General features: G+C 47.4%; 7 protein-coding genes across 7 annotated transcripts; 4 read left to right on the top strand and 3 right to left on the bottom strand.

Annotated features, from left to right (window-relative positions):
• The first annotated feature begins 7,140 nt into the window (after positions 1 to 7,140).
• Positions 7,141 to 7,582, top strand: LOC131288663 (larval/pupal cuticle protein H1C). The gene is made up of 2 exons (XM_058317821.1): positions 7,141 to 7,152; positions 7,247 to 7,582. Exons 1-2 carry the CDS (start codon positions 7,141 to 7,143, stop codon positions 7,580 to 7,582), a joined length of 348 nt encoding a protein of 115 aa, XP_058173804.1.
• A 1,360-nt stretch (positions 7,583 to 8,942) lies between these two features.
• On the bottom strand, positions 8,943 to 10,491 carry LOC131284371 (tetra-peptide repeat homeobox protein 1-like). Its single transcript, XM_058313226.1, has 3 exons — positions 10,413 to 10,491; positions 9,325 to 10,048; positions 8,943 to 9,249 (listed from the first exon to the last, which is right to left on the bottom strand). The coding sequence occupies exons 1-3, from the start codon at positions 10,489 to 10,491 to the stop codon at positions 8,943 to 8,945; spliced, it is 1,110 nt and encodes a 369-aa protein (XP_058169209.1).
• A 4,523-nt stretch (positions 10,492 to 15,014) lies between these two features.
• On the top strand, positions 15,015 to 16,658 carry LOC131289016 (tetra-peptide repeat homeobox protein 1-like). Its single transcript, XM_058318207.1, has 3 exons — positions 15,015 to 15,026; positions 15,901 to 16,296; positions 16,368 to 16,658. Exons 1-3 carry the CDS (start codon positions 15,015 to 15,017, stop codon positions 16,656 to 16,658), a joined length of 699 nt encoding a protein of 232 aa, XP_058174190.1.
• Positions 16,659 to 16,837: 179 nt separating this feature from the next.
• Positions 16,838 to 18,128, bottom strand: LOC131287666 (Golgi SNAP receptor complex member 1). Its single transcript, XM_058316738.1, has 4 exons — positions 17,962 to 18,128; positions 17,606 to 17,883; positions 17,241 to 17,542; positions 16,838 to 17,177 (listed from the first exon to the last, which is right to left on the bottom strand). Exons 1-4 carry the CDS (start codon positions 17,981 to 17,983, stop codon positions 17,075 to 17,077), a joined length of 705 nt encoding a protein of 234 aa, XP_058172721.1. The 5' UTR covers positions 17,984 to 18,128; the 3' UTR covers positions 16,838 to 17,074.
• A 300-nt stretch (positions 18,129 to 18,428) lies between these two features.
• Positions 18,429 to 18,823, top strand: LOC131286992 (COX assembly mitochondrial protein 2 homolog). Its single transcript, XM_058316003.1, has 2 exons — positions 18,429 to 18,595; positions 18,665 to 18,823. Exons 1-2 carry the CDS (start codon positions 18,515 to 18,517, stop codon positions 18,821 to 18,823), a joined length of 240 nt encoding a protein of 79 aa, XP_058171986.1. The 5' UTR covers positions 18,429 to 18,514.
• Positions 18,823 to 19,411, top strand: LOC131286990 (protein Abitram). The gene has a single exon (XM_058316002.1). It carries the CDS (start codon positions 18,823 to 18,825, stop codon positions 19,384 to 19,386), a length of 564 nt encoding a protein of 187 aa, XP_058171985.1. The 3' UTR covers positions 19,387 to 19,411.
• Positions 19,412 to 20,408: 997 nt separating this feature from the next.
• On the bottom strand, positions 20,409 to 27,309 carry LOC131284370 (midasin). The gene is made up of 11 exons (XM_058313224.1): positions 27,249 to 27,309; positions 24,887 to 24,973; positions 24,166 to 24,819; positions 23,453 to 23,769; positions 23,091 to 23,387; positions 22,572 to 22,970; positions 22,081 to 22,402; positions 21,817 to 21,989; positions 21,235 to 21,426; positions 20,901 to 21,164; positions 20,409 to 20,819 (listed from the first exon to the last, which is right to left on the bottom strand). The coding sequence occupies exons 1-11, from the start codon at positions 27,307 to 27,309 to the stop codon at positions 20,409 to 20,411; spliced, it is 3,177 nt and encodes a 1,058-aa protein (XP_058169207.1).
• Positions 27,310 to 27,796: the final 487 nt, after the last annotated feature.

The following is a 27,796-nucleotide window of genomic DNA, read 5'->3' as shown; positions in this document are numbered from 1 at the left end:
AAATTGTCTACACGCTAAGCCTATTTACTACAGGATGGCATAACCAAAATTAAAGTTTTATTAAGGAGTAACTTTGCCACAATTTTTGTTAAATTGTCATTGGTTTAATGCATGTTCCCCTGAAAAACCTGCACCTGCAAAAAGTCGGTGTCTGATGTGTTATGTTTGAGGTATCCCGAAGTGTGTGTTTGCAAGCCTGGCTTCATCCAACAGGTGGCTAGGATTGGCTGGGAGTACGACTTTTTGGCTAGGAAATACGACATCCACAGTAATCGGTGTCTAGTAAAAACGACCTCTGCATAGCAATCGGTGAAATGTCCGCAGTGTCGTTGATGTCCTCGATTATCTGCTTACCGGAGCAAGTGTTTTATGGTCTTAAGTTTACAAATATAATATTAAAATTGAACAATAATTAAAATAAAACTTACATACTTACGAAACATAAAGCCAACCAGCTCGAACTTGACAGTCTTCAATATTAAACACAAATGTGTATTTTGCTTCCCATGATGCGCAACAAGCTCATTTATTCTTGTAAATTTTTTACAATTACATTGATTGTTCGATAGGAATAGGTTCTTCAAAAGGTAAAATAAGCTTACAACTTGTTTTCCTAATGCATCGTCCTTTAGTAGTTTGCCGTATGTAACCGTCAATACAAATACATCCACCACTGGTACATGGTGCACATCTGACTGGAGGGATTGGCTGACGGCACGTTGTTTCAAAGCACGTCTTACAGCAAGTGTATCTTTCAAATTGAGGACAAACGGGTTCTGGTATGGAATAAAAAATAACGATGTTCTGAATAGTCTGAGCGTTTAGGAAAAAGTTCGGCAGACAATAATACTTACGCGGCTTCATCCAAGCTAGACACGGTTCTTGCTCAATAGTTTGGGTCGAAACATCACTCAATGCAAATGCAGCAAGCGCTAGAAGAATCACCTTCATCATTTTAGTGTACGAACGGATACTCATATCCCGGATGTTAGAAATCGACACGAAGGAGCAGTATTTTATACACACGTCCGTGGAAACTGAGCAACTGAGCAAACATCTACCGTGGCGACACATTTAGTTTTTTAATCCATTTCATTACACGGAAATGTGAAAATGCAAAGGAAGTGTATGTTGGACAAAAAATAAAAGCAAAACATTGAGAACACAACTACAGGACGCTAAACGGCAAACCGCATTGTAGGTTGGTTGGCATAACCCAACCTAAATTCGTGTTGGGTTAAGAGTCAATTACATCGTTTGTATCGTTTTTGAAGAGCCCCAATTGCCATAAAAGATTACTTTGTTCCTTATTCGAAACATCGGATACGAAGAACAAACATACGTATTTGGTTTTTTACTTGGTTTTTCGAGGCTATTGATAAAAATCTACCGACAACCAGCTCTAACCATTCACGACGGTTGAAACCCCCTTGGTTAGTCATCGGAGGCTTATTTTACCTAATTTAGAACACATTTCGATTGCAAATTCAAACGTCGCCACGAACGCCTTTTGGTCTTCATATTCTACAGTCGACTTCGAAGAGGTTGCACATTGTTAGACACTATGACGTTGTACGTGGCTGCAAGTGCGACGGACACACGGGGCGTTTTTATAGTAGTTATTATAAAAAACCTTGGAATCATATAGTAACGCGGAGTATGGATACTCCTGGCCTTGGACCAAATATCCTGGAGGTCATATCAGCACAATGTATAATATCCAAGGTACGAGCAGTTCATCGAGCGGAAGAAAATAAAGGAGTTTTCTGGTATTGAATGGGAAGCGATTTAATGATGTCCTAGACTCCTAGAATCTATCCACCTTGGAATTCGTTCGGATGAATTAAGCAGCCTGTCTTTTAGTAGGCCATTCTTTTATTGTACTTTAAATCTACTTATTTTGTTCACATTCCATCGATTGAATACGAAAGCAAGTAATTAAAAATGTGTTATCGTCTCACATCTTACCACTCGCTGTTCTAGCCAGATGATGCTGCAGGCTTTGTGTGTTTGTTAATCACCCTGCGTATATGTGTATGTACTTATGGGCTTAGGTGCACCGACATTAATTGAGGCTATTGATAAAACCTACATATGGATGACGAATAGCAGGATCTCCCGGAGGCAAAATGCTTCCAGGTAGGTCAGCGGTGGCTGCTTGTTCGTAATTTCGAACACATTTCGATTGCACATGCAATCGTTGCCACGAACCCCTTCAGCTCTTCATATACTCAGTATACTCAGAAACACGGCCCCGACTACAGCCGGATTGGTCTCTTAGGTGATACAGTAACGCTGCACGTGGCTGCAAGTGCAACATACGTGTGGCGTCTCACGTTTACCATGAACACGTTGAAATGCATAGCAAGTCTTGGCCACGATGCTGTCAGAGGTGAGACACAGAGCAAAAAACCAAATCTTAATATCACCTAGAAACCGATCTCCGGGGGCGATCTTTTAAAATTGATAAATCCCTGCTGCGCCACGCGATTGATTTCAGATCGATTGTGGGCCGCAAGGGCTGCCCTCAGCTGCCGTTTGTCAATTGCCGTAATGTTTTCCCAAATCGTGGGTTCCTTACGAAACAGTGGCACCTCGACTCCAGCATACCAACACGTACGTACGACCGTTCAAGTTCTTCTTTACGCGTAGAAAAAGAAATAGTCTCTGCTGTGACAACCGGATGGTTCCATATTTGGTTGATTGAATTACGTTTGACAAATCGTTTTATAATTGTTCTAGCACTTCATTAACCGATTGCGCCATCCCGCTTAGGCTGTGGAATACACCGGCCATAGTATGGGGTAGGCATGGAGAACGCGCCACACACGATTCTGGTAGGTTCTGGTGGCGGGGTCACGAATGAATCGATTTGTAGCGATCTGTCAGAGCTCCCAATCGCTCCACGGTCAGAGCTCCCAATTCGTCGGATGCATGAGAAAGGGCAGGCCGATCCGCGGCCCGATACCAGCGACGGAAGACACGAGTACGTTTGACTCATTTCGTACATGTTTGCGCGAGGTGGTACGCGCACATTGCGCAAGTGCGTCTTGCGCTGCCCGGCACTGAGGGCGGGCGGTGGAAAATGGAGGCACGGTGGGCGGCCCACCTGATCAAAACATTTCGTCCGTGGTCCACCGCATTCCCTCGCCCCTCCCCTTGAAGCCTGGCGCGATTGCAGTGCGCGCGCTCCGGTCGTTGCCGTCGCGCCAACTGCTACGGCGGCATGTCACAGAACCTGTTTGACGCTGGGAAGTACGAGTGGTGGAGGTTAATTTTTTCCCTCACTCCCTTTGCACCCCGCCCGGACGGTGGGACGATTGATCAGTTTACGTCTTGCACCGGCACATTTCTACTCCAAAAACAGTTAGAAGGCGCGCAGTCAGGCTCACCGATCGTAAATAACTCTTACACTCGATATCTACCGCCGGCCCTGCGGTACTCCGGGCCCACCGTCTAGTTATCAGCGCACCCACAACACCTCCGCCTGAACCGTTGATGGTTGGTGTGGCGTTTGCGTGCTATGAATTATTTGCTTTCACCTGCACCTGGGGGTGCACCCTTGCAACATCACTGATCTGGCCCTTTTTGGTCCCGCGCCGCTGCTGCTGGGAAAAATGAACCAACTGTCGCACACACCGAGCGCTGTGCGTGAGTCATGTTCTCGGTCAGGGATGGCGAACTGGCCAAACCTTGTTGGTTGGTTATAGTTTCTTAAATTGCAACAAATTATGCAATGTCGAAAATCCACCATATACGCTATGCTAGCTATTAGAAAATTCATCAACTAAATAAATTGTTCAGCCTTTGCGCGGCCTTTCACTGAATTAATTCGATCAAAACGAGTTTTTTTTTTCATCTTCATATTCATTTTTCATTTTCATATACATATATCACGTCAAAGAAACCCTTGGGCATGTATAGTATAAACAATGCTTACAATACAGTTTTGTACAGTTTGTAGTATCATATGAGCCGATATCATCGAAAATCGAAACCGAAAACGCAGCTCGATTTTCGTACATCCCCAAACAAACTGTCAATCTTAGATTTTCTATTCGTACGTTTAAAATTGGATTACACGACTTAAACAGTTGAACGTTGTTTGATAAAGTTGAGTTATGAATAGAAAAATGTTTTGTTATTTTATAGGATTTCGCATGCTTAAGTATGCGTTTCAGTGTATTAAGTAGAAACTGGAGGAGATAGAATGCTACAGTAGGATAAATGCAAAGAACAGATAGAAATGATTAATGTATGTCTGAACTTTTGTTTCATTTAAATGTTGAACGAAATTACTAACTGATTCAACACAAAACATGTTCTTCACCAGCAAAATGGTTCGCCATCCCTGCTGCAGTGCGATCGCTCAAAGAATTCCAAACGAAGGACTGCGGAGCATTTTTTTGATCCGATCTCAACCAATTGTGATGTGCGTTCGGCGCTTCGGTTATGTACTTCCACGGCAGTTTAGTTCTTTAAACTTTTTTGTCTGTGTACTTTTTTCCCACCACCTTATTTCCTTCATCGGTGCATCTGGTGCATGCTGCGGCGTCCTCCAGCAGTCCATTTGTAGCGACCAAGCGGCTACAATTGCACATCCGTCAAAGACAACCGATATCACCACGTGGCCACGTAGCGTAGAGGCCTCGTTTCATCCGCGCGCTGATTAGCTGGACGGTGGACAGATCGAGCGCCACCGGCACACCACTTACCGAATGTCAATCAAGCAATTTTCATCGAACCGGGTAGCTCCTTTTCGAGGCACGGGCGGGCGCACCGTTGCGAGATCGGTGGCAGGAAATCTCCGCGTCCATGTGGCCCCGTCCTTCGGGCGACCCTTTGCAGTCCCTCAGCCACACTCCGAGCAGCCGGGCGTCGTTGCTCACTCATCGTCTGGGTCGCTCGTTGTGTAGTGCGTGCGTAAATATGGCGGCTTCGAGTTCGATCCGATTGGGCTCGGTTGGAAGGGCAGCGAAGAGCGAACCGGCGCGTGCTTTGTGGAGCATGTAAATGTCACTCTCGTTTTTCACCCGAGGCACTGGAAAAGGAGTCCCTTGCCACCCGTCCACCTGCGTTTCCTACCCCACCCAGCCGCTTCCATCGTAATGGCTGATTGATGCTGTGGCTTCGGCTGGCGTCCAAACAACACGCGGTTTAAGGTCAATGTCAGCCAGCCAGCCCAGTTCGGGACGGGCGTTTTTGGCACCGCTGGTCACGGTAGTCGTTTATCAGCGCGAATCTGTCACGGTTTGCCTTCATGCTTTTGTGTGGCAAGGTGATTGTTTGGGGATTGGGGATGTTTGTAAAAACAGTGATCTTCACACGATCCACCTTCGAGCCGCCCGTAAAGGCTTGCGAAGGGTCGTAGGGCATCCATGCTGGTGCACGCGTGCTGTATGAAAAACGGCTGGAAAATCGTCCGCAACCTCCAAAAGGAAGTGATGGGAAAAAGTAATCGTCTCACAATCTGTCCACCACCTTTTTACTCCTGAACCATTTCTTCCCCTTACGGTAGAGTGAATGTTGTACTTCTTCAGTATGTTCTTTACACTTTAAACAAATTGCTTTTATTATAGTTGATATTTACCTTCCACTCGCATTATTTTACTATAACAAGGTTTTATTCACGTTCTCACAGTTTTTAAAATAACTTATCTTAGGGAAATATGGATATTGTGAAACATATTTTGTTTCGTAATGGAATGGACAGTTCTATTGTCTCTGAATGTAGTTATTGTGGATGCAAAGTAAATATACTCTTATGCCGCCAGAACTTGGACGGGCATCACATGTTCAATCGAGTACAATAACAGTATATGAAAATGTCGCCTGGTATTGAACATCTCGTGCAATAGATTGACGGTACCTTTTTTTATGAAGAATAGTGTGATATCGCGAACAAATTCATTGAAAATTGTTCTGTTATACGTTTTGGCTTCCAAAATTTCTTAAGGGTCGGATAAAATCCGTTTCCTGAGCGATACTGTATTGAATCAGTAGAACATAGCTGTGTTTAAATAAAGCGAATGGATAAGATTGCGTCAAGAAATGAATCGATTCTATCGAAATCGAAGCTGGTTTAATTCTAGACGCCCCTTCAACACTGCAGCACAAATAAGCTACACTGTTTACGTTATTTCGGGTACCATTATCGTGGGGGATAGCAAGAGGATAGAACATGGCACAATAGGATTCAACGAAAATTTGCAGATCTGCTTACGATTTATCGAATAATTTCCCACACGCTCGTCGTTAAAAGTCAATAGCGTTTAAAGTTTATCCCAAGCGCGTGATATCGAACCGCGTAGCTCTTGGTCAACATGAGGCAACCGTCTCGCCGCCCATATCCGCCCTTAGAATGCTGCAACGTCCGGCCATCGCGATAAGAACTTAATTCCATAATGCGCCCTAACTTTCGCTCATTAGCGTCACCCTGCGCCGTTGCGTCCACCCATTTCCTCCCGACCAGCGTGCCTGGCATGGTCTGGCGTGTCGGCTTCCTCCCAACCGGCGTTCCGAAGCGCCTGGCTGGCGTGCGGCCCGTGGGAAGTAAATCTCATTAAGCTTCGCACCAGCCGCGGTGGACAACGGGGGCACCGATCGGCGACAGCGACAACTGGCGTCACCCAGCATCCGATCCTTCGGCCCCAAGTGGGGTCCCTGGCCGTCTGATTTATCACATTCGCAAAACCGGGCGCGCAACTGGTGTGCAACTGTCGGTGCGGTGTCGTGGATTTTGTCACTGCGTTGTGCCCGCCGCCGGGCTGACCGAGTGACACCCGTGCGTGGTGGGGTGGCACTGTCACCGGCCGACGATCGAACTCTGCAATCGCGCACATGACCTGTCTCTTGAAGCTCGCAGCAAGGTTCACCCGAGGTCCCCCTCCGGTTAAGGGCGGGGTTGGGCCGGAGGGGCTCAGTCCTTCGGCACCGCGGATGGAGTGCAAAGGTTTTCGGGGCGTGTTTGGGCACGCGGTGCGTAGTATATAAGGACCGCACGGCAGCCGTAGTCTGCATCATAAATCTCGCAAAGTTCACCGGTGAACCTTCAATCGACCGTGCTCCAGCAGCCCGCTACGCAGCGCCCCATCAAAGCCCAGTGTTCCGTAGAACTCTAAATCCTCCAGCAAACTCAACATGAAGTTCTTGGTGAGTGCGAGCTGAGATCCCGAAGGAACGCAACGAGTGCAGTGAAGTGTTGCTAGTGAAGTGAAGCTTAACAAATCCCGGCTTCTCGTTTCAGGCCATCGCCGCTGTCCTGCTGGTCGCCTCGGTGTATGCCGAGGAGCAGCCGATGGAGTCGATGAAGGCGAAGCGTGGCATCCACTTCGGACTCGGCTACCACCATGCGCCGGCCGTCGTGTCCCACTCGTACGTCGCGCCCGCCCCGGTGATCGCCCACTCTGCCCCGCTGGTGGCGGCCCCGCTCGCCTACCATGCCCCGATCGCCAAGACCTACGTCGCCCACGCCCCGGTGGTGCACCATGCTCCGCTGGCCGCCTACCACGCCCCGCTCGCGGTGGCCCATGCTCCGCTCTACCACCACGGTGCCGTCTACTCCACCCTGCATCGTCGCTAAGCCGTTGGGATGCAGACTTAAGAAGTAAAACTCTCTAATAGCGGTATGCGTGTGTGCGTTGTTTAGTTAAATTAAACTTCCAAAAAAGCGTGTTAAACTGTAGCAAACCTTCTGCCACTCACTTGTCACATCCGAAACAGACATAAATCGTGTAAGCGAAAGTTTCAAACGAAACATACATATTTAAAAGTAATTCAGTAGCGATATTTTGAAACAAAAAAGTTTCAATGAAACAATTCCAATACATCAACACCAGCAAATAATCACTTTTTTTCTGCATATGCGAATGAAAACTGATCTAGTTAATAAAATTTAAAAAAAACGTTTCACCCTCTCGAGGTCAGCTGGGTTGCAACACTATGGCTAATTGCATAGTTGATGTAAAAAATATATATTTCACCAAGGAACCGTAACGAATGGACGACATGTAAATTTGAACAACATATCACAGTTTCTGGAATTATTGAAAGAAGTCCGTTCATCCATGTGTTTAACTATCAAATGCTTTCAAGTGTGTGACATTCTGAGTAAAAACGAAAATACTGAAAATTACTCTGAGTGCTGGGGCCATCGTACGTACGAGCGATTTGCAGATGGGATTCAAATCAACATCTTTGTTCTGTATAAATTTCCATACTTTGCTAAAACTTTCGGTTGAATAAGCTCCGAGGGCACTTTTCCATCGATTTAATATATTCATCGATCTACGCCTTGCTGATGAACTGGTTTGAAAGTACATCAAAGCCAATGGCAGACCGTTTGCCCACCCTGAATTTCTGCCGCAAAGCATCTGCAGCTCAGGACGTTTACAAATGAAATTTAAACTACTCTTAGCTTACTGAAGGCCCATCTGCTCGCAGCTCGAGGAAATACACTCTGGCTATCAATTGACGTTCGGGTTCTGGAACCGAAATTGTAGCATAATTGATGAACGCTATTGATTATTTCACCAAAACCCATCGACTGAAGCAAACTGTTGAAACGGCCGGTCGAGAAGCCGTGAAGTAAAATATCGGGAGGGGATTATTGTGCAGCAGAAAGATTTTAGACGGGTTGGACGTTATGGTCAGATGAGTTCCAGAAGCAGCAGCGTATTGCAAGCAGAAGATATCCATACTATAAGTCGGGTTTCAATGAATCTAGGATGTATTTAAAACACAACACACTCAAATATAAACGATTATCATTAGTCTATATTTTTGCTTCAATCCTTTGATGGCTTTTATATAACGACTGAATCAATTTTACCTTATCGTTACAACTATGACACGATGATGGTATTTTAACTAGCAATAAACTAAAACACATTAAGCTGGAATCACACAATCACTTGGCCTTTCAACGCTCAACCGGTCGCAGTTCAACCGAGATACTTTTTCAATCCGAGCAAACCGAGACCGTGGCCGTGGCCAGTGTAGACTTTCTGGAGCGTGATGCCTCCGCCGTAAACTTTACCGTACGAAGGCAGGAACCCGCCGTAACCGTAGGAGGGCAGCGCTGGTAGGGTGGGCAAGGCAGCCGGCACGACGACCGGATGCGGCACGGCTACCGGGTGCGGTACGGCCACGGGCTGAGGCACCGGGATGGGCTGTGGCACGGCCACCGGCTGCGGTACGGGAACGGCATGCGGCACCGGGTACGGCTGGGGTACCGGAACGGCAACGGTTCTGTTGGTGTAGCAGAACGTTTTTGAGGGCGAGAGTTGGGAGGATGTCGAAAGACTTAAACGATTGAGTTCTTACCTCGTGACGGTCACTGGATAGGGCTGCGGGACAGGTACCGGGACCGGGCGGGGTACGTGCACGGGCACAGCGACAGGGTGCGGGACGGGCACGGGACGGTCAACGGGTACGTGCACATGGACCGGCACGGGCACGGGACGATCGACCGGAACTGGTTGGGGGTACGGCACGGGAACAGGCTGTTGGACGGTGGTCAGAATGTTTCTCGTTACCGTCGGGGCGACGGCAATAGTTGGAGGAGCGGCAGCGGCCAACACAGGTCCCGGTGCCGGTAAGGCTGGAAGAGCCGGGAAGGAAGCGGGACCGATACTGGCTCCCAGGAACGGGCCAGCCGGTACTCCAATGGGACCTCCTCCCAGGATTGGACCTCCTCCTAGAATTGGACCTCCTCCCACGATCGGACCAATGCCAGCTCCACCGATCACTCCACCTCCGATGAGTCCCCCCTCGAGCGATCCCCCGATATAAGGCCCAACCGGAGCGGCATACGATGGTCCCAAGGAAGCCCCTAGGGCGGACGCACCTAAACCTAGTCCCAGTCCGTATCCGTGACCGATGGCGCGCTTCTGGTGGTCGACACCTTCCTTCTGAGCTGCACCGTGGACCCTCGCGGCAGTGGCCAGTCCGAGAAGGACACAAAACACCTGTAAAAAATGGACCGGGCTCAATAACGAACTCCTCGAAGGCCTCGGAAAGCGGCCCTCCGGTAACTTACCGTCGACAGCTGCATGACGATTACGATTTCCGTTGGTTGTTATCCTCGCGTATTCCCGATTCGATCGTTCGCTCCGAGCTGCCTTCCAGACGCCGCCGACTGTGCCACTGATCTACTGTCGAAACTGTCCCACGTCGGTATATTTATATCGGCCCTTCCCGAAGCCCGAAAGCGTCTGCAAAACGCGGAAGCGACCGGCAGTGCCCGGGTTCCATCTCTTCATCTCGGTGACAGCAACATCTGGAGCTGTCAGATAAAACCCCCCGTTCCTCCCCGATGGCGATAAGGCGACTTGCATCCAGTGGCGCTCAAGCCTCCTGAATCTAATTGGGAGTGCACCGTGTCATAACCGCTCCAATTAGGTGCGTTTCACCATCGTGCTCCAGCGTGGCTAGCCCATTTTTGTGCGAAACACTCGTCGGTATAGCCCATCCATCCTGTTGCCGCGCCATATCCGTGGGGCATCAGCCCGGTTGCCAGCGTCACCGTGGTCACCATTAAGGGCATCACACACATGGTGCGCGCGTTGTGTCACAGCCCACGGGCCCGAGCGCTCCCTAGAGGGGGGGGATAGGAAAAGGGAGTTAGTTTTTCACCAAACCGGCCCAGCTGGCTGGCTGGCGTGTTTCGGGTTTTTCTTCAATGGTCAATGCTTCAATGGAGCCTAACGCTCGGCGAGCGGAAATTCCCTTGCACACACCAAAGCCACGGACAAAGTGTGGTCCCCCCCGTAGTGGGACCTGAAACCTGTTGCCTTAGTGCCCGACTTTTCCATCAGCGCCTGTACGGTGCCAATGTGCGAGTGTGTTCGAGCACGTTCGGCAGATTCGCAAAGCCATTCATCCGAATCGCAATCGGACCGGGAGCGTCTTTGAAGGGATGACATTCGGTCGCATGGCTTCGACACATTCTCGAATGCAGCAGTGACGTATGGCAATTAAGATCGGAATGTTCTCGTCACAAATGCCTCCGTCCATAGGCGAAAGGAAAAACCTCCCTACGCGTGCGTGCTTTCCATGCAACATACTTGGACTTTCACTGTAACCGGGCGAGCCCCAGTTATCCAAGTACGCACTATACCGATTAGATCATCGCAGCGTACGACATTGCTTCAATGATGGTGTATATTTTTTAAGAGATTTATATCTGTCCAAAATTTTCGTCAATAATGGCCTCCAACCCAAGGCCGACCGTTGAGCGACCGGACCGAATTGAACTTTGATTATGCGAATCATATGCTTTTATACGTATCATCAACCAGATGACACAATACCTCGGCACACCTGATTTGAATTAACCTGAAGAGAAATGACCCACCCACCCGCTAACAGACCCCAGCGAAAAGAAAGTCCCGATCGACCAGCGTTGGTTCGTAACGCAACCAACAGCAAACTGTCACCCAGCGAACACATACGCACCGCAATCTAATTGTTTCGCAATTAATCACTACAAATTAAACCGTTTCCAAGCGATCGCTACCCGATCGCCCACCCCAACCATTCATCCATTGCGAACAAACGGCGGTGGTGAAAGTAATCAATCGTCCATAGGACTTTGGGACCACTGTTGGACACGAGCAATTCCAGCAACAAACGCGCGCCTATGGTTTTTATGCATTCCGCTCACCGTGCTCCACCGATATCGCACCTGGTTGGGTCGCCGGTCTCATATCGCCATCATAATCGCACGTTCGATAAGGGCACACGTTTCTGCGCCGACCGGCTGGCCATAACCCTTCCCTGCAGGCCATATGCCACTCATGTCGTAGTGCGATTACAACACCAACCGTGCGGGACAGCGTTTGTGACGATTGTGCGACGATCATCCATTTCCGGTTTCTCTACCGGTGTCCCCCTGCCCGCGTTCCCGGGTGTTTGGCTGCGTCGAACGAATTTAAATTATGCTGTCATCGAGTGGAGCAAAACCCAAACCGAAGAGTAATTAAATTATTACTGTTTTCGTCTACCCGCACATTCCCACACAATCTTTGCTGCGGTGTTGTTTTTTCATATTCCATGGAAAAAATTGTGAAAAATCTGATTTATAAGATGTGGAATTTAATAAAACTGTTTCAATAGCACCACCCAAACCCAATGGGTGTAAATTAACAATTCAGCATACCTAGGAAACAGCTGGGATGCGGTACACATTGGGTCAAGTCATTGGAACGAACCGAACGCACGTTTGAAATGTTTGGAATGCTACTGTTTGCATTCGATTGCCATTTGGGTTGCCACGAAAATAGCATCATCAAGCACCAGCGTTTACCGAAAAACAAATTCATTCCAGCATGGTTTAATAGGACCAAAAATGTTGCACCGGAGCAAGTGTTCATTAAATCCATATGATATTTTTACACGTGGAATTTGGTCCCACTGGAAACTTACTGCAAAAAAAAAAACCATCACATCGTCTCCATTTTTTCTACATAAATAATTTATATATTAATCGTAGTAATTAATAAGATACAAACAGGACATTTGAGTCCTTTTTTCCTTTCATTTTTGTTTTTGATTTTTTTAATGTTTGCAAATCCCTTTGGCAACCCTGACACTTGATGGATATCCTTGTCCGCTAGGATATCGGATTTTTCCCCCAGTTCGGACAGCTCCATTCGGCATACTGAAGTATGCAAGCATGTGTCAGTTGCAAATTCCCAGTCTCCCACGGATCAATTCATAGTGTTACACTTTTAAAAATGTTGCAGCAATTCCCCATTGTACTTCCGATAGCAGAAAATCAATAGAACAGAGCCGTAGGGCGTGTTTGTTAATGTTTTAACAGTACGCATGGCCGCACGGATAGATGGTTCATAGCAGGTGTGGGTTTTAACTTTTTTTTCCGTCACTTCCGTTCTTCGCAGCAAAACTCAAATGTTAGCTTAAAGGATCAAATAAGCACTCCTGTGTACATGATTCATATGGAACAAAACATAAATTGCTTTTTTTATGCGATTCAGTCAAAGACATTTTGATAAAATTCCTAAAAATAATTTTGGATAAAATTCGATTTTTTTAAAAGTACCACACTACATATGGCTTTGCAGGCGCCTGCAGTTCGGGAGAAAAAATATTGAAATACAAAGTATTATCCCAAGTGTGCGTATCAATTGTACCGCCGCATAAGCAGTTTCCCGGGGTTGGGAAATTTATGCATAAATTATCCATCCCAAGTTCTCACCGAAGGCTCTATCGGTCACTTCAAACGAATACACGGAACAAGTAACGAACCCCCCAGCCCACCCACCGGAACACCGTGAACCGATATTAAAGTATCCAGGGAACTCCCTAAGCATTATGAAAATGCAAATTCGTTACCCCACGGGCAACTTCTGCTAAGAACGAAATGTGATGCTGCGCTTAAAGCAGAACACGTTCATTTGGGGACCTTCTTTTCTGTAAACTTCGCTTTGGCAAAAATTAAATCATCGAACCATCGTTAACAATAAAGCACAATGAAGGCGATGGTGTAAATTGAATCACCCATTCTCTAGCTACGCAGAGTTTCATTCATCCGCACTGTGAGGCTCTTCAAGGATCAAAAATTAATAATCCAATGCGACACAAAGATGGGCGATTTGAAAGATAAGGAATACCAAGAAGGTGTCGAGCCACTGTGGTCTGTGTTGGCAAATTTTCAACGAACACATGATTGCTTCAGCCAGATTCGTTCATCTGCTGTTTCCGCCCGGTACGGACATGGTGGCGTAAACGATGCAAAGCAAGTTCGTTTTTCACCTCAATAAATCGCAAGATACCACACGGTCACAGATGACATTGAAACCGGGATAAAGCAACGATGTAAACTTCAAACTCGATTGCGGCGTCGTGCGCTGGAATGCACCACCCCAGCCGGGAACCAGGTCAAGTGCAGATCGGTACGGGCAAACAATAACAGACCACAGCACATGAAATCGATTATCTTGTCCGATGCGTTGTGTAATGTTCCGGTGCGAAAACTATTGGCAAACTGTTGGACATCCGCTTACCATCTGCGGATCGCGCACCCCCGGCTGCCTGATGTAATCCGTCCGGCGTCCGAGGCGACGTCCCGATTGCTACACTTGCTATTGCTAACGGTCCCAGAACAATTATCGTCCCATTTGGGTACTCGGCGAAGGGAAAGTCCTGAGCGGAGGCTTACCCGCCCACAATGGGTCATGACAGCGACAACAGCAAGCTTCACCGTGGCCGGACAGTTTTGCAAGTTTCACTAGCATGCCAGCGAGCCGGGAGTCATCCATCCACCGTCACGTACTCGACGACGGAGCGACTCCAGCGTGTCTTCTCGGTCATCGATGGTCGCTTTGGGACCGGCAATAGACGCAAATCCAACATAAACATGCAAATGGTGCATCCCCACCCACGGATGGGGAGGGCGGACTCCGTACACAATGCTTCGATGTCGTCCGGCCTGGCGCAACACAATTAATTTGGACATTCCCTTAGGGGCCGACGCTCGGGCTCGAATGGAGGGAGTTGTGCCTGGACTGCTCTATAAGATTTCGGTCAACCGATGTAAAGTAATCAATCGGCGATTGTGCGTTCAGATTTAAAGGTGTCCATCAGTCCGGCACCAGCAACGAAGTTCCCAGTGAGAGTTGTTCGGAAGTCGCAAGCCCCCGGAAGCACGTACCGGTGACGTATCCTTCGCACAAACGGACCGACATCCCTATTTCACTCTCCGATAGTAAACAACTAGTGCTCGATTTATACAGTGCCGCCTCGTCCACCCAAACTTATCAGATAAAGTTTCTCAGTGCAAAGTGTATGTACTGGCTAGGACTTCCTTTGTAACGATCAGGATATTCCCAGCTACAGCGACACCTCTGGTGTTGGTGTTCGCGTGTGTCGTGAAAGTGAAAACACAATCCTGCCTGTGCTCAGGTTCCCATTCTCACAGGTGTCCATTCATCCATTTGCCTGGATCAATTCCACGCCGTGACGCAAGCACGTGGGCAGAAACGAAAGGGAAAATGAAACTTTTGGTACGTGACTAACTCGTCTAAGTATACAATCCTAAACACGACCGAAACTATCAACATTCCTTTTCACGGCCGGGCTTGATCTATACGTAATGGCGAAAATAGGCCGCTTGCTCTATTTCTACCATGAACCCGGTACGAGTTAGTGGGAGTGATAAACAGAATTAATCAGTTGTGAGATCCTTACACCTAATTATCAGCTAAATGCAAACGTTTGTGTTGAGAATGTTGGTAGATTTATGACGGCCATTCATGGGACGCTAAACGATCAGCGTTATTTATAACCAAAAGGCAGACTTTGCAGCACCCTGTTTAGCAAGGACAAACAGTTTTCCAATTATGATTTTCTGATTTTATTTGACGTGTTCTGTATAGCTATAATTTACGATCTCTATTGCACGGAAAATACGTGCGATAGATAAATCACAACATTGTAACAAAGTCGTAAATCAAGCACCATTAGAAAAATGATTTTTTCATTTATCTTTCTGCTATTACTTCATCAAAGTCGAAATTTAACGAACAACAACGAAGCATCACTCACAAGGACATAATAAATATTAATTCCCATGTTGTCAGCGAATTGTCTCCGCGTCAGGTGCTCATCTAACGGTCTAAAATGTGACTAATTTGAATACATTGCTTTTTTTCCGGCTCTGTTTTACATTTTACATTAGCATAGTGCATTCCAAATTTCTGTTGTCTCGGTTCCGGCAAAGAACCATTGGGGTACATTTTGCTGACCAGGATTTTATAATGTGATTCATTTTCAAACGTATCTGCAAGGACAGTTTTTTGCTTTTTATAAATGGCTCTCACAAGTTTTGTACTAAAACCGAACATAAATTATTTCGAATATTTTTTTCCCTATAATTAGGTATTACTCGTGTTGCCATTGGCGTTAGTGCACGCTGGAGGGGATCATGATGGCAGTGATGCAGTCATTACGAACCAAAAACAGGTGAACGAACAGAGTGTCAACCAGGTGCCGGGTACGAAGAAAGAGAAGAGAGGTATTTTCGGCTTCGGTGCGTATGCTCCGGCGGCTCCGGTCTATGGACATGCCTTTGCACATCCGTCCCACCATCATTTTCTACCCCCGGCCGACCCTCTGGTTCCTGCTGCTTTTGCTGCTCCAGCACTTCCCGCCCTAGCTGGACCGTACCTGGGAGCGCATGCCCACACACACACGGTGGTCACAAAGAAGGTCGGTATTCCGATTCCCGCCCCGTATGCGGTGCCTGTTGAAAAACCGTACCCCGTGCCGGTTAAGGTGAGTCATAATAATTGCTCTCCGTTTGATGGTACGGATTTGCTTAAATAAATCTGTTTTAAACCACACAGGTCCATGTACCGGTTCCGGTAGATCGTCCTTATCCGGTAGCTGTCCCACGACCATATGCCGTCCCGGTAGAACGGCCTTATCCTGTCCCGGTAGATCGTCCGTACCCGGTCGCCGTTCCTCATCCGGTGCCAGTGCCGGTGATCAAGCATGTTGGCTATCCTGTCCCTGCTCCCGTACCTTTTGCCGTTCCTAAGCCCGTACCCGTTCCCGTGCATACACCAGTTGTTGTTGAGAAACCCGTACTGGCAGCGGTTGGCCCGGACCCATGGGCCACAGCAAAACTGTGGTAAACTGTGTGGAGACGCATAGTGTCTAACGATAAGAATTTGAGATTTTATTTTTACAAGTGTAATTCGATAAAGCTACAAGTACAATAAGTAGGATAGTTGTTAAAATTCAATAAATTATTTACCATACATAAAACCATGGTTTGAATTGCGCTACACTTGTCGCATTGCTAAGTGTGGTCAGAAAATTACTTTATTGTTAGTTATGAAGTATATCACATTATTTATTTACTTTTTTCTCTTTTACCGTCTGTACAGATTATTACAACCCATTGACACAATTATTATTCACCTAACATGCTCTCCAGGTTCATTTTCGGTATTGATAAAATAAATCTATATTAAACAGCGACGCGTTTGATATCGTTAGCATTAAAGTTACTTGGAACTGTTAATTTGTAACCTGTCGTTTGGCCCTTTCAATGAAACGCGTACAATAACAACAGAATGGTACAGAAAGCAATTACTCCTCCGATAATTAAAGATTCTCGACGTTTCCGTATGTTGATGCGCTGGATTAGGCTAAAAGTAGTAGAAAAATAGTCAACATCTGGCCATTTACTACACAATACTATGTAAGTTTACCTAGATATAAGAGGAAAGCGATTAGAAATGTCGTGCATACGGGTTTGGAAGCGTTTCAAATGCTGTCGTTGTGATGTAAGATGCTCTTTCGTTTCCATCGCAATGCTTATTTGGTCGTTCACCAGGGAACTAGAGCTTTGCAAATGGGTATTTTCCTTCAGATACATGTCCCTGCGGCTCAGCCCGGACGTTGAAGGTGATCCCACCGACGACGGGCCCAGGCCAGACCCGCGCAACAGTTCCTCTCGCTCCATTCGTGTTGTATGATTGGCCTGGATTTTAAGGTATTCTTGGCGGTATCCCTGTAAAATAAATAGAGCTGTACCGTCTACCTCATGGCTGGCTTCTTTTCTTCAGCAGCTTACGTGAAGAATTTCGCGATGCCTCTGTAGGACATGCATCACCGCGGCACCACTGTTTGGAATCTCGGACATCTTTTCATTGATGTTGGATAACTTGTCCAGCATCTGTTCAATTTCCAGCGATAGTGACTCGAAGACGTGATCGCCGAGCAAAGGCGATGTGTCAGAGCTGTTCGCCGTAGGCAGGGATCCTCCACTAGCGGCCCCAACACCCACTTTGTTGAAGGCGATTAACTTCATGTCGATATCATTCTCCAAATGCCGTGCTTGCTTTCGTATCGCTGGAAATTGTAAAATACACCAAAGGGGTGAAAGTTTGTTTACTTTTGAAACATTCCACTCGGAACATGGAAACTTACTATCCCAATCGGTTTCACTCATGTTGTTCCCGTCTGTATCACTTGCTACAGCAAAAGCATAGAAGGATCAAATATAAATAATCGCAATGGACACAAAATACAGCAAGAAATTATATGCTACACTTTTATTTTATTGGTTCGTACGTAAACACCCGACCTACGACACACAAGTTCAATCACGGATTGACAGCATGTCAAATGTTAATTTGAAGTATTCGAGAACCAGTTATAACTGTTCATATTTCCATTTAAAACAAAACGAACTTGCCGCGATTTTTGTTTAAAAATGCCTCTACAAATATTAATGTTATTTTAAAAATACCTTTTCTACTGAAAAAACGTAAAATTGCTCCAAGCACCAATTTTTACGGTTTGTTGTGCTGATGCGCTAGCTGATGGGGTTCGCAGAACGACTCGGTTTTGTTTTGTTTGGGTAAAAGTGTCAAAATAAGGTGAATTGCCGCGATGCTTATCCCAGTTGTGTAATATTTTAGGTGAAAATTGGTGGAGAAACAAAAGTGGCGACTGTTGAATAGCAATTTACGAACAAGGCATGCATACTGACTTGTCGCCGAACTTACATTCTTTCGAATGCAACCAGATAATCGACGCCCTCAAGAAGTGTCATTCCGAGGTAAGTTGGAAAGCACATTGCCGGCATGTTTTCACTTCAACATTAACACACTTTTCTTTCCTTGCGTAGAACAAGTTCGGTAAGTTTCTGGGATTTTGCAATGATCTCGACCGACAGATGATTGTTTGCCTAAGAAACGAGCGCAAAACGCGTCAGAAGTTGAATCGCGAAAAGGCACTGGAGAAACAAAAGCGAGTGCAGCAGTTAATGAGAGAGCAGAAAGAATAATGGCAACCACCGAAAACGATTGGTACGAGCCAGAAGAGATGGTGATCGGTGACGTGAAGGTTCCTTCGATCTTGGACGATTTTATCGATAACCACCCGTCGATCGTAGACCGTTTCTATACGAAACTGTATTCACTACCCGACGTCGAGCCGGATGAGCCCCACCAGATCTTGTTCCACTCCAACCGGATATGCTTGGTCGGGCTCGCCAAGGAGCATGTGGCATTCAAGAAAGGCATCCGTAGTGTAAGCTTCGAAGTGGGCAAAATCGATCGTAGCGAAAACAAAGTTTCCGGGCGCAAAAAGAAAGGAGGGATGGTTTTGCAAGCGGACACCGTGCTGGCGTTAGTGACGTGCGAAGACGATAGTGTGTATAACCTGCGCGCTTGTGTTCAAGGTAAACTTATCGAAGTTAATAATCGCGTTACCAGCAAGCCGGAAATATTGAGTATCGAAGGGGAAGGGTACGTTGCGATCGTCATGCCTAAGCTAGAGAATTGCGCAGCGTTGAAGGAAAAACTGTTGTCCGTTGAAGCTTACCAGAATGTAGTAAAAGTCGAATAAAACTTGCTCTGAAACAAACCAGCTCTTGGTTACTTACCACCGATTTACATGTTGTTTTCCGATAAATGTTAACGTACAAATTGCGAAATGAACGATTTGGTATAACATATCAATTTATTTAGTTTTCTATTGTAATCTTGTTTTAATTTAAAGTTGAGGTCAATCCTGTGACTAAACAATTAATTCTGACAATGAAACTCATATGAATCATCAGCCGAAATTTGGTTTTACATTTTACCATTTTTATTTACTTTTTATCATCGTGTTCCGGCGATAGTATTGCCTAGTTTTCTTCGACTTCATCGTTACCTGTTCACCTGGATCAATCAGTCTGGTCTGGAGTCACGGATTGCACCGGCTAAAGCACACCCGTTCTTGGAGGTTTCATTTTCTTCTCTTCTCTGTTACCCTTCTCGTAGTGCGATGGGGTAAATTAAATCCAATGTCTTCGTAAGCTCCGGCCCATCATTATCACATTGGTAAACTTCATCTTTGGTTTGCGATACGCACGCACACGCTTTCTTATATTGCCCTTCCTGATCCCGCTCTCCTTCTGCTCACACGTTACAACGTATGAGACGCTGATTTGTCGCATTGTCTCATCATGGCCAACAGATTAGGCTTTTTTGCGATCAAAAATGTGCCAAACGAACAAAACTGTAAACTAAAATATGTTTGCTGTCAAAGTTAATAATCCCATTGCAACAAACTCTGTTCATGATACAACAGTAAAAGCGTTTCCGATTGTAAAGCTAATTGAATTCGTTTGAATACAATCCCAAAACTCGTTAAGAATTAGATAGAACTTTTGAAATCAAAGAAAGCACGGACTTGTATGCCACCAAATTGGACGGGACATTGTGGTTGACGTTAAACCTACGACGGAGTAGTAACAGAAACAACGTTAGAGAAAATAATAATTAAGTATACCGAACTACACTACTTTAACAGTACGCATTGAATGCAATTTTTTGTTTTGGTTTGGTTTTGTTTCGATCGTACGGATAGTGTGCGCTCTGCACTCAACTACTCGATTTCCCCTTGCTGAAATCGGATGTTGGCGTGAGAACATCCAGCTTCGCAAGAGCCGCCTCGGACACCTTCTTGTACTTGCCGACGAGCTCCGGCAGTTCGTAGGCAATGGCGACGTCGAGCTTGTTGATGGGACACCCACGGAAGTAGGTGCACGTCTCCGACAGCTTCTTGAACTCGTACAGCGGGTTCAGGTGGAAAAAGTCACGGTACACTTCCGGATCCGGCAGATCGTAACGCGAGATGTTGGTCAGCGTCGAAAGGCCCTCGTAGATATGATAATCCTGGGGGCTGGCAATGATCTTCTCGGCCGTCTGCTTCTTGTTGCCGAACAGCGTCTTCTGGTTGTAGTACGTGGTAAGGTAGCAGTCAACCATCTTGGCGTGGTTTCGAACACGTACCTTAAACGCGGAGAAAAAAATACACGTCACACATTTCTCACCAATACGGTTTCACTAGACCATCGGAAAATGGCAACTTACAGCGAAGCGACGTGCGCTGGCGATTTTGTTCTCAATTCGCTTGTCAATGGCTTGTCCAAGATCGAGCAGCAGCGTGCGCTCCTGTGCCTGCAGCAAACGAACCGGAGCGCCCACCTCGAAGGGATTGGACCAGAGCGACACGGTGTACATCACCGGTGGCTGCGCCGACGACATCAGCGGCGAAATGTTCCAGATCAAAGCACTCTGGACTCGCAGTAGCTCCTCGGGCTTCACTTGGTCAGCTTTGTTGAGCAGGATTCGTGTCTAGTTGACGGTAGAATGGTTATCAGTTATCATTTCACTTATTTAGAACCAACAGGTACCAACAACTTACCTGATATTCTCGTCCCTTGAGCTGATCCAGGATGGCTTCGGTTTCCGGTCCAACGTCCAGCTTGGAGGGATCGTACACCAGGAAGATGATGTCAGCGCGATCGATAAACCACTGGCAGGCATCGTTGAAGGGGAAATATTTCGACACCTGTTTGCGCACTTCCAAAATGCCGGGAATTTCGACGATGTTGACCTGTAACAATGGAACGCAGACAAGAGATTCACGATGAGTACACCCCACAAACCGTTACGTTGGTCGCGGTCAAGGGTTACGCGTTGGTGATGAATCGAATCCACCCGTATGGTCGCGACTGACAGTGAAAGTATTTAGTGACCCTAAGAGAATCGGCGTGGCGTTTAAAAATAGCCCCCGAGTTATACGCCGTATACGAGCATATACAATCTATTTCGGGCTAGTTTGTCGCAATCCGGCGGGTGCGTGCCATGCACGAAATGTCAACCTCTGTTAGATAGACGACGCAACAGCTGCGCTGCCACCGCGAGAAGGTGGGTAGATAAATGCCGCAAGTTAGCACCGTTTCTTAGATGCTTTGTTGATACCACCCAGAAGAGTGCTACTTACCCGTTCGAGCAGCTTGTTGGGCAGCCTCTGGCCACGGAGCCGATCGAGCAACCCCTGGCCAAACTTTTGCAATCCCGAGAAGGTCCAATCGGCCGCCAGCTGGGTACCGTCCAAGACCTCCGGCTCGTTACCGTGCATCAGAATGTTGAAGTACGCAGGCGACGGTTCAGCACCTGTAGGTTAATTAAACCGAAAGATCGAGTACGGTCAACAATGGTCATCACCGTTCTGCATCCCCAGCCCACCTTCCGACGCAATACGCACCCGTTCGGACAGAGTTCGGCGTGTACTCGTTGTGTGTGAGGTAGTTGAGAATGGTCGATTTGCCGCCACTCCATGGGCCCATGAACAGGACGAGTGGCTTCGAGAAGATTTCCGGATCGCCAAAGTGACGGTTGCTGAGATCGCGATACTTGTACAGCGTTTCGAGGGGTTTGATCGAGTTGTCGTAGATGCGCTTGAGGTCGCGCAAGATTACGTCCGCCGTTTCCTGCAGCGCCTTCTCCCGTGCCGACGTGTCGTCGTTGATGTTGAGCAGTTCGTAGATGTGCGAGGTATCTCTAAGATTTGACGGAATTTCGTACTCCTGGTGAGGACACGTATAGACAGAAGAGGATGGGTATATGAAAATCAAAATTACGTGGACGTTTAACGAATACTTGCGCCGCGCGGGCAGATCTGCCAGAAGCGATCTCCTACGCGTCATTGTTGAACAGCTCGTGCTTATGAAATAGATAAAGCATTATTTTCATTACCAGTAGCAGATCTTCCTCGGGGAACGACTCTCCCTTGTCCGAGTCGCTTCCGGTTTCTTCGGAAGCTGCCTCGACCGCATCCTCTCCCTCCTGGGAGGTGCCTTCTTCGGAGTCCGCCTTCAACGTTGCCTCCTCCTCGCTCACTGCCTCGTCGGCCACCTCAGCAGACTCAGTCGTTTGCTCAGTGCTTTCGAGTTGTTCTTCACCGCTCTCCTTCACAACCTCTTCGTCCTCGTCTTCCTCATCCTGCGCGGTTTCCTCCGAACCTTCCACAGTGGCAGAGTCGTTGGTTTCGTCACTTTCTTCCACAGCTTCTACGGAGGGTTCCTCCTGGCTATCGGTGGCTTGCTCCTCAGATTGTTCATCACCCTCAGCATCTGCGGCAGCTTCTTCATTGTCCTGGGAAAAAATCAAACACCATTATTCATCGCCCACCCCCTTCTCGAAAACGGAGAACATCATCCATCATTCCATCCCGCATCCATCTCGTCACTTGATGATCCACTTAATCGATCGTACCTCATCCTCCTCCTCGCTTGCTGTGTCACCGTTTCCATTCACCACCTTATCTTCCTCCTTCTTCTCCTCCTCATCATCATCTTCATCATCGTCATTTTCTTCCGCGGTCACTTCCGTGCTGTCGGTGGCGTCGGTCTTTTCCTCACTGACCGTTTCAGTTTGTTCCTCAGTGCTCGAAGGGGTCTGCTCATCCTCTTCCTCCACTTCGTCACTGGTAACCGAATCGTCAGCTACCGTCTCCTTAACCTCGCCGCTGAGTCCCTCGGTCGTGTCTTCCTCCTCCGAGTTTGTTCCTTCCTGACGAAAATGTGACTGTTTTAGCAATGAAACTGCAGCGGTCTACGTCTGTTCCTATGTCTTACCACATTCGCGTCTGCATCCTCAGAGCTGGCGACAGTTTGGTCATCGCCACTGTTTACGTCATCGTCATCGTCCTCATCATCATCTTCTTCTTCAGTTTTATCTTCTTCCGTGTCGCGATCGTCGTATGATCCTTTCACTGCATTTTCCTCATCTACATCGTCATCTTTATCTTCAACTTCATCTTCATCATTATCATCATCATCATCTTCATCATCATCATCATCATTATCATTTTCATTGTCTTTTTCTGCACTGATGTTTTGTTCTTCTGTTACATTATCGTCATCGTCATCATCTTCCTCTTCATCGTCATCTTCTTCCGTTTCCAACTTATCTTCGACACTCTTCACAGTGTCCACATCCTGGCAGTGGTTTGGAGAGAATGGTATAAATATTGTCCGCAGCGAGATAAGCGAAGATAAAACGGTGGCCACGCAACATTAACGGATGAAAAGAAGCCGGTCGGGGAGAGGGTGTTTGTGATGTAAGAAGAATGATCACGGTATGCAAACAAATTCGGGTACAACAAGCGAGTGAGGTGTAGGTTCTGCTGGGGTGAAACCTGGCACAGAAAGCTTTCACATTGGAATAAAATGACCATTACCATCCGACTGTCGTCTCGTTGCGGATGGATGCAGGAAAATGATAAATAACATAGATCGCAACATGATCAATCGAGACGTGTTGGTTACCTGTTCGTCGGCCTCGGCACTGCTGGGCTGCTGCTCTTCCTGACTCTCGGTAAGCTGCTCGTCGGACTGGGCGTCTTCGTTGGTAGCGTCAGCAGCTTCCCCATCGTCCTCATCATCGTCTTCATCATCATCATCCTCGTCGTCGTCAGCGTTCTGCTCGAGCACTTGGTTGGCGGATTCCTCCGACGCCGTCTCCTCGGACACCGTGGGCGCATTTTCGGAATCTTCGTTCTCCTCCGATGCGGCTTCGACCTCGGCCTCCTCGGAAACGTTCAGTTCCTCATTCGTCTCGTCCGCCTGCTCCTGACTATCGGTCACAGTTTCCTCCTCAGCGGAGTCTGCAGCCGCATCGGTCTGATCGGCTCCGTTCTCCTCCGAGACTTCCACCTTGTCCGAATCTGCCTGCTCATCATCATCATCATCATCATCCTCATCGTCATCATTCTCGCCAGTGCCATTATTCGCCGGCTCGGAATCCGCAGCGGCCTCGTCCACGTTCTCGGCGAACAGCTGCTCTTGGACCTCTTCCGAGGGAGTTAACTCTTCCGAAACATCGTCCGTTGCAGCGTCCGTTTCCTCGATGCTCAGTTCCTCCGCGGCCGTATTGTCATCCTCCTCCTGACTGGTTACATCGATCGGATCCTCTGTGCTGACATTGTTCTCGGGAACTTCCGCTGCAAGAAACGTGGTGTTAAGTTGGTTCGTACGCCACTGGCTACCTCAGCCTAGCATCACCCATACCTGATTCGGTCTTGAGATCTTGGATTGCTTTCTCGATGTACGGTCGGCATTCGTACTCGGTAGGCGCTTCAGCACTCACGTGTAACCCTATCGGGGAAGGGAAAGTTTAATAGCACGAGTGCTTGCCTTATTCCTCTAATACGATGCATCATCGTGTCGATTAGCATCGGTAGCTCTAAACCCAATCGATGACAACATACGGTTAAGATAGCTCAAAGTCGGTTGCATCATTATCGTGGTGTAAATTTGTGGGGAAAAATATATACAATACACATTTCCCATACCCATCAGAACAGATGTTGATCGTTTATTTTTATTTTTTGCACTCCTTCGGTGTGCGTCTCTTACCCGCTCCCTGGAACCAATCACGGGTACGATTTTACTCGCCGTAACCCCACAGGCAACCAACCGTTCTTCGGTTAGAAAATCGGCGTTCTCATTTATAAATAGTGACCTTGCCGTACGCCTTACTAATCTCGTCAGCGGTACCATACTGGACCACTAAAATGTATGTCAAGATCGTCTCGAGTCGAACGCGGCGTGCTACATTAGCGTCAAACTAATCTCGCGACGGAAAACAAATGTTAGCCACTCTCGTGATGGGGGCGCATGGTCTTTTTCGAGGGTGTCCTCGAGCCGGGAGGTCAGATCGGTTGATGATCGGCGTTTTCAAACAAAACTAAAATAATAACAGTCCTGACCATTGGAAGCGTTTCTGTCCTGGGCTTTGATGTCGAGCAATCAAAGCCGTACCAAAGAAACCCACGTCGAACACGTGTTCACGTTAGGAGGCTTTGTCGCCCCAAAATCCCTCGGAATCCGTCCATTTAAGATTTTCCGTGTATCTGTTTTTGTCCGTAACTAGCAACACACACACAGCTAGTCCTGCCAGTTATTATCAAGCACATCTCTGAGCGCACCAATTTCTCACGCTCCTGAACGGTTAATTATAGAAAGCAGCAATTAAAGACCGATTTTATTTTCTTATTTTGCGCCTAGTGCGCTCGGTTTGGCTGGCCAAAGAAATATAGAGTAAAGCCAAACGCGCGATCGGCCTTCTCGGCCGATGGCGTCTGTGCTTTGGCCGTTTGCACATGTTGTGTTGTGGTGCAGTGCGATATGACATCAACCGAGCTCCGGTTCTTCTTTTCCCTCGTATCGACGTGTATCGTCAGAAACGGTTTCTTCAATGGTAGGATACGAGAATCTTTTAACAATACCCAGCGCGTGAGCTTCGCCTACGGCTCATCTTTCGTCCATTCGGAGAACGATATGAATGACGGTGGGTCACGCAGAAGGGATTTTACCGAAATGCCAAAAAAACACCACTAAAAAACGGGCAAACCGGCACCAGCAAGTGTTGTCACGGACACGTCGCCCTAAAAATATCCTTTCCCAAGCATCGCTCGTCACCCGCCGCGCGTGTGGGTTCGGTCCGGTGGCGTGCGGGAAAACCACCGAAAGATCGATGACGTGAGTGAGCCGATAATTGAAACTCCCTCCAACGGTGCGTGGCCGGTGGCCGGCATCAAGGCCAGCGCAGAATTTATCACCAATCTAACAACAAAACGTACTCCCTTCGGTTCGCTCGGGTGTCGGTATGCCATTGGGGGGCGCATATTTTCAGTAACGCCCGGTGTGGCCAAGCCAAATTATTCACCGAGGACTTTGCTATCAATTAGTGCCGCTGGCGTCGGATGAGCTTAGCTCGAATTCCTCGGCCGGTCCGGCATCTCGGTCGGTTGGTTTGCAGCGACACAATATTCTGCCGCGGCGCTTAGCGGGCCGTCCGGCGACGAGTGCACATGAACCGCCGCCAATCTGATGGCGTAGAATCTATCGCAGGCGAAATGGGGAAAAATTAATTCCTGCTGCCAAAAAACCCTCGGACCCACCGAAGTCTGTCACCGCCGGAGCACGGTACGAACCTGTCACATTTTTCTGGTTTATAAGTATATATATCCATGTGTAGTTAGCTCGTGGGTCCACCAGTTCGGAAGAGGTTAAAAATAACTCCCTAACCTCTCTCGCCATGGGACGACCCTCCAACGCGGATGTGTGGTCCGCTCCCACTCTATTTTCCCCGAGTGGCCAACCCATCCGACCCCGCAGCACCCCCACGTGACCCATCCGCGAGCGTCGTGAGCAGTTGCTCCGTTTTTGCGCCACGATCGCGCATATTCACCGGGCATTCGGCTTCATTTGATCGTTCGTGGCCCAAGTTGCATAATAACCGGTTACATAATCGTGCAATTTTCACTACCGTCGCGCGCCGCCACCTCCAGCGACCGACCGCCCTTGGTTGGCCCTTTTTTGGCTCAGCTGATCCCGGTGCAGACCAAAGCCGACCGCGGGTACTTACCGGATGCACTAAGAGTTAACAGCGCTAGGCCCAGCAGGACCCACACTGAGATTCGTTGCATTTTTGCTCACTTCGTTGCGTTCTGCTTTGTTTCACTTACATATGACTGCAAGAAAATGAATGACGGAGAGGGGAAATAAATATTTTCGCACTTATTTTTAATAAAATATTTTTTTCAAAACTTTTTTTTTATCACTGAATAGCCATTTAGCCATGCGCTGGTGAACCAGATCCACCGAATCGTTTACAGGAGCTCACAAAAATTTATTGCTTGATCAATTCCTATCGAACAAAAACCAGCAAAAGCACACAGACACACACACACTCAGTAGCACATCCACACGCCAGCTATATTTTTCCTTGGAAGATCCTCGAACCGATCACTTGTTTCCATATTTTTAGATATTTGTATGTGGCTTGTAGAGATCTTCGGAAAACTGGTAACAGTAAAGCAGAACATTGCACAACTATGCTACATAATATATGACTTCTCAGCTGTAGCTAAACCACTTTTTCGATAGTTTTGAATATGAACACCCAGGTTCTAA

The sequence above is a fragment of the Anopheles ziemanni genome, chromosome 3, assembly GCF_943734765.1.
Source record: "Anopheles ziemanni chromosome 3, idAnoZiCoDA_A2_x.2, whole genome shotgun sequence".
Taxonomy (NCBI): domain Eukaryota; kingdom Metazoa; phylum Arthropoda; class Insecta; order Diptera; family Culicidae; genus Anopheles; species Anopheles ziemanni.
Note: the sequence above shows the minus strand (reverse complement) of the source record. Positions and strands in the feature narration are given on the sequence as shown.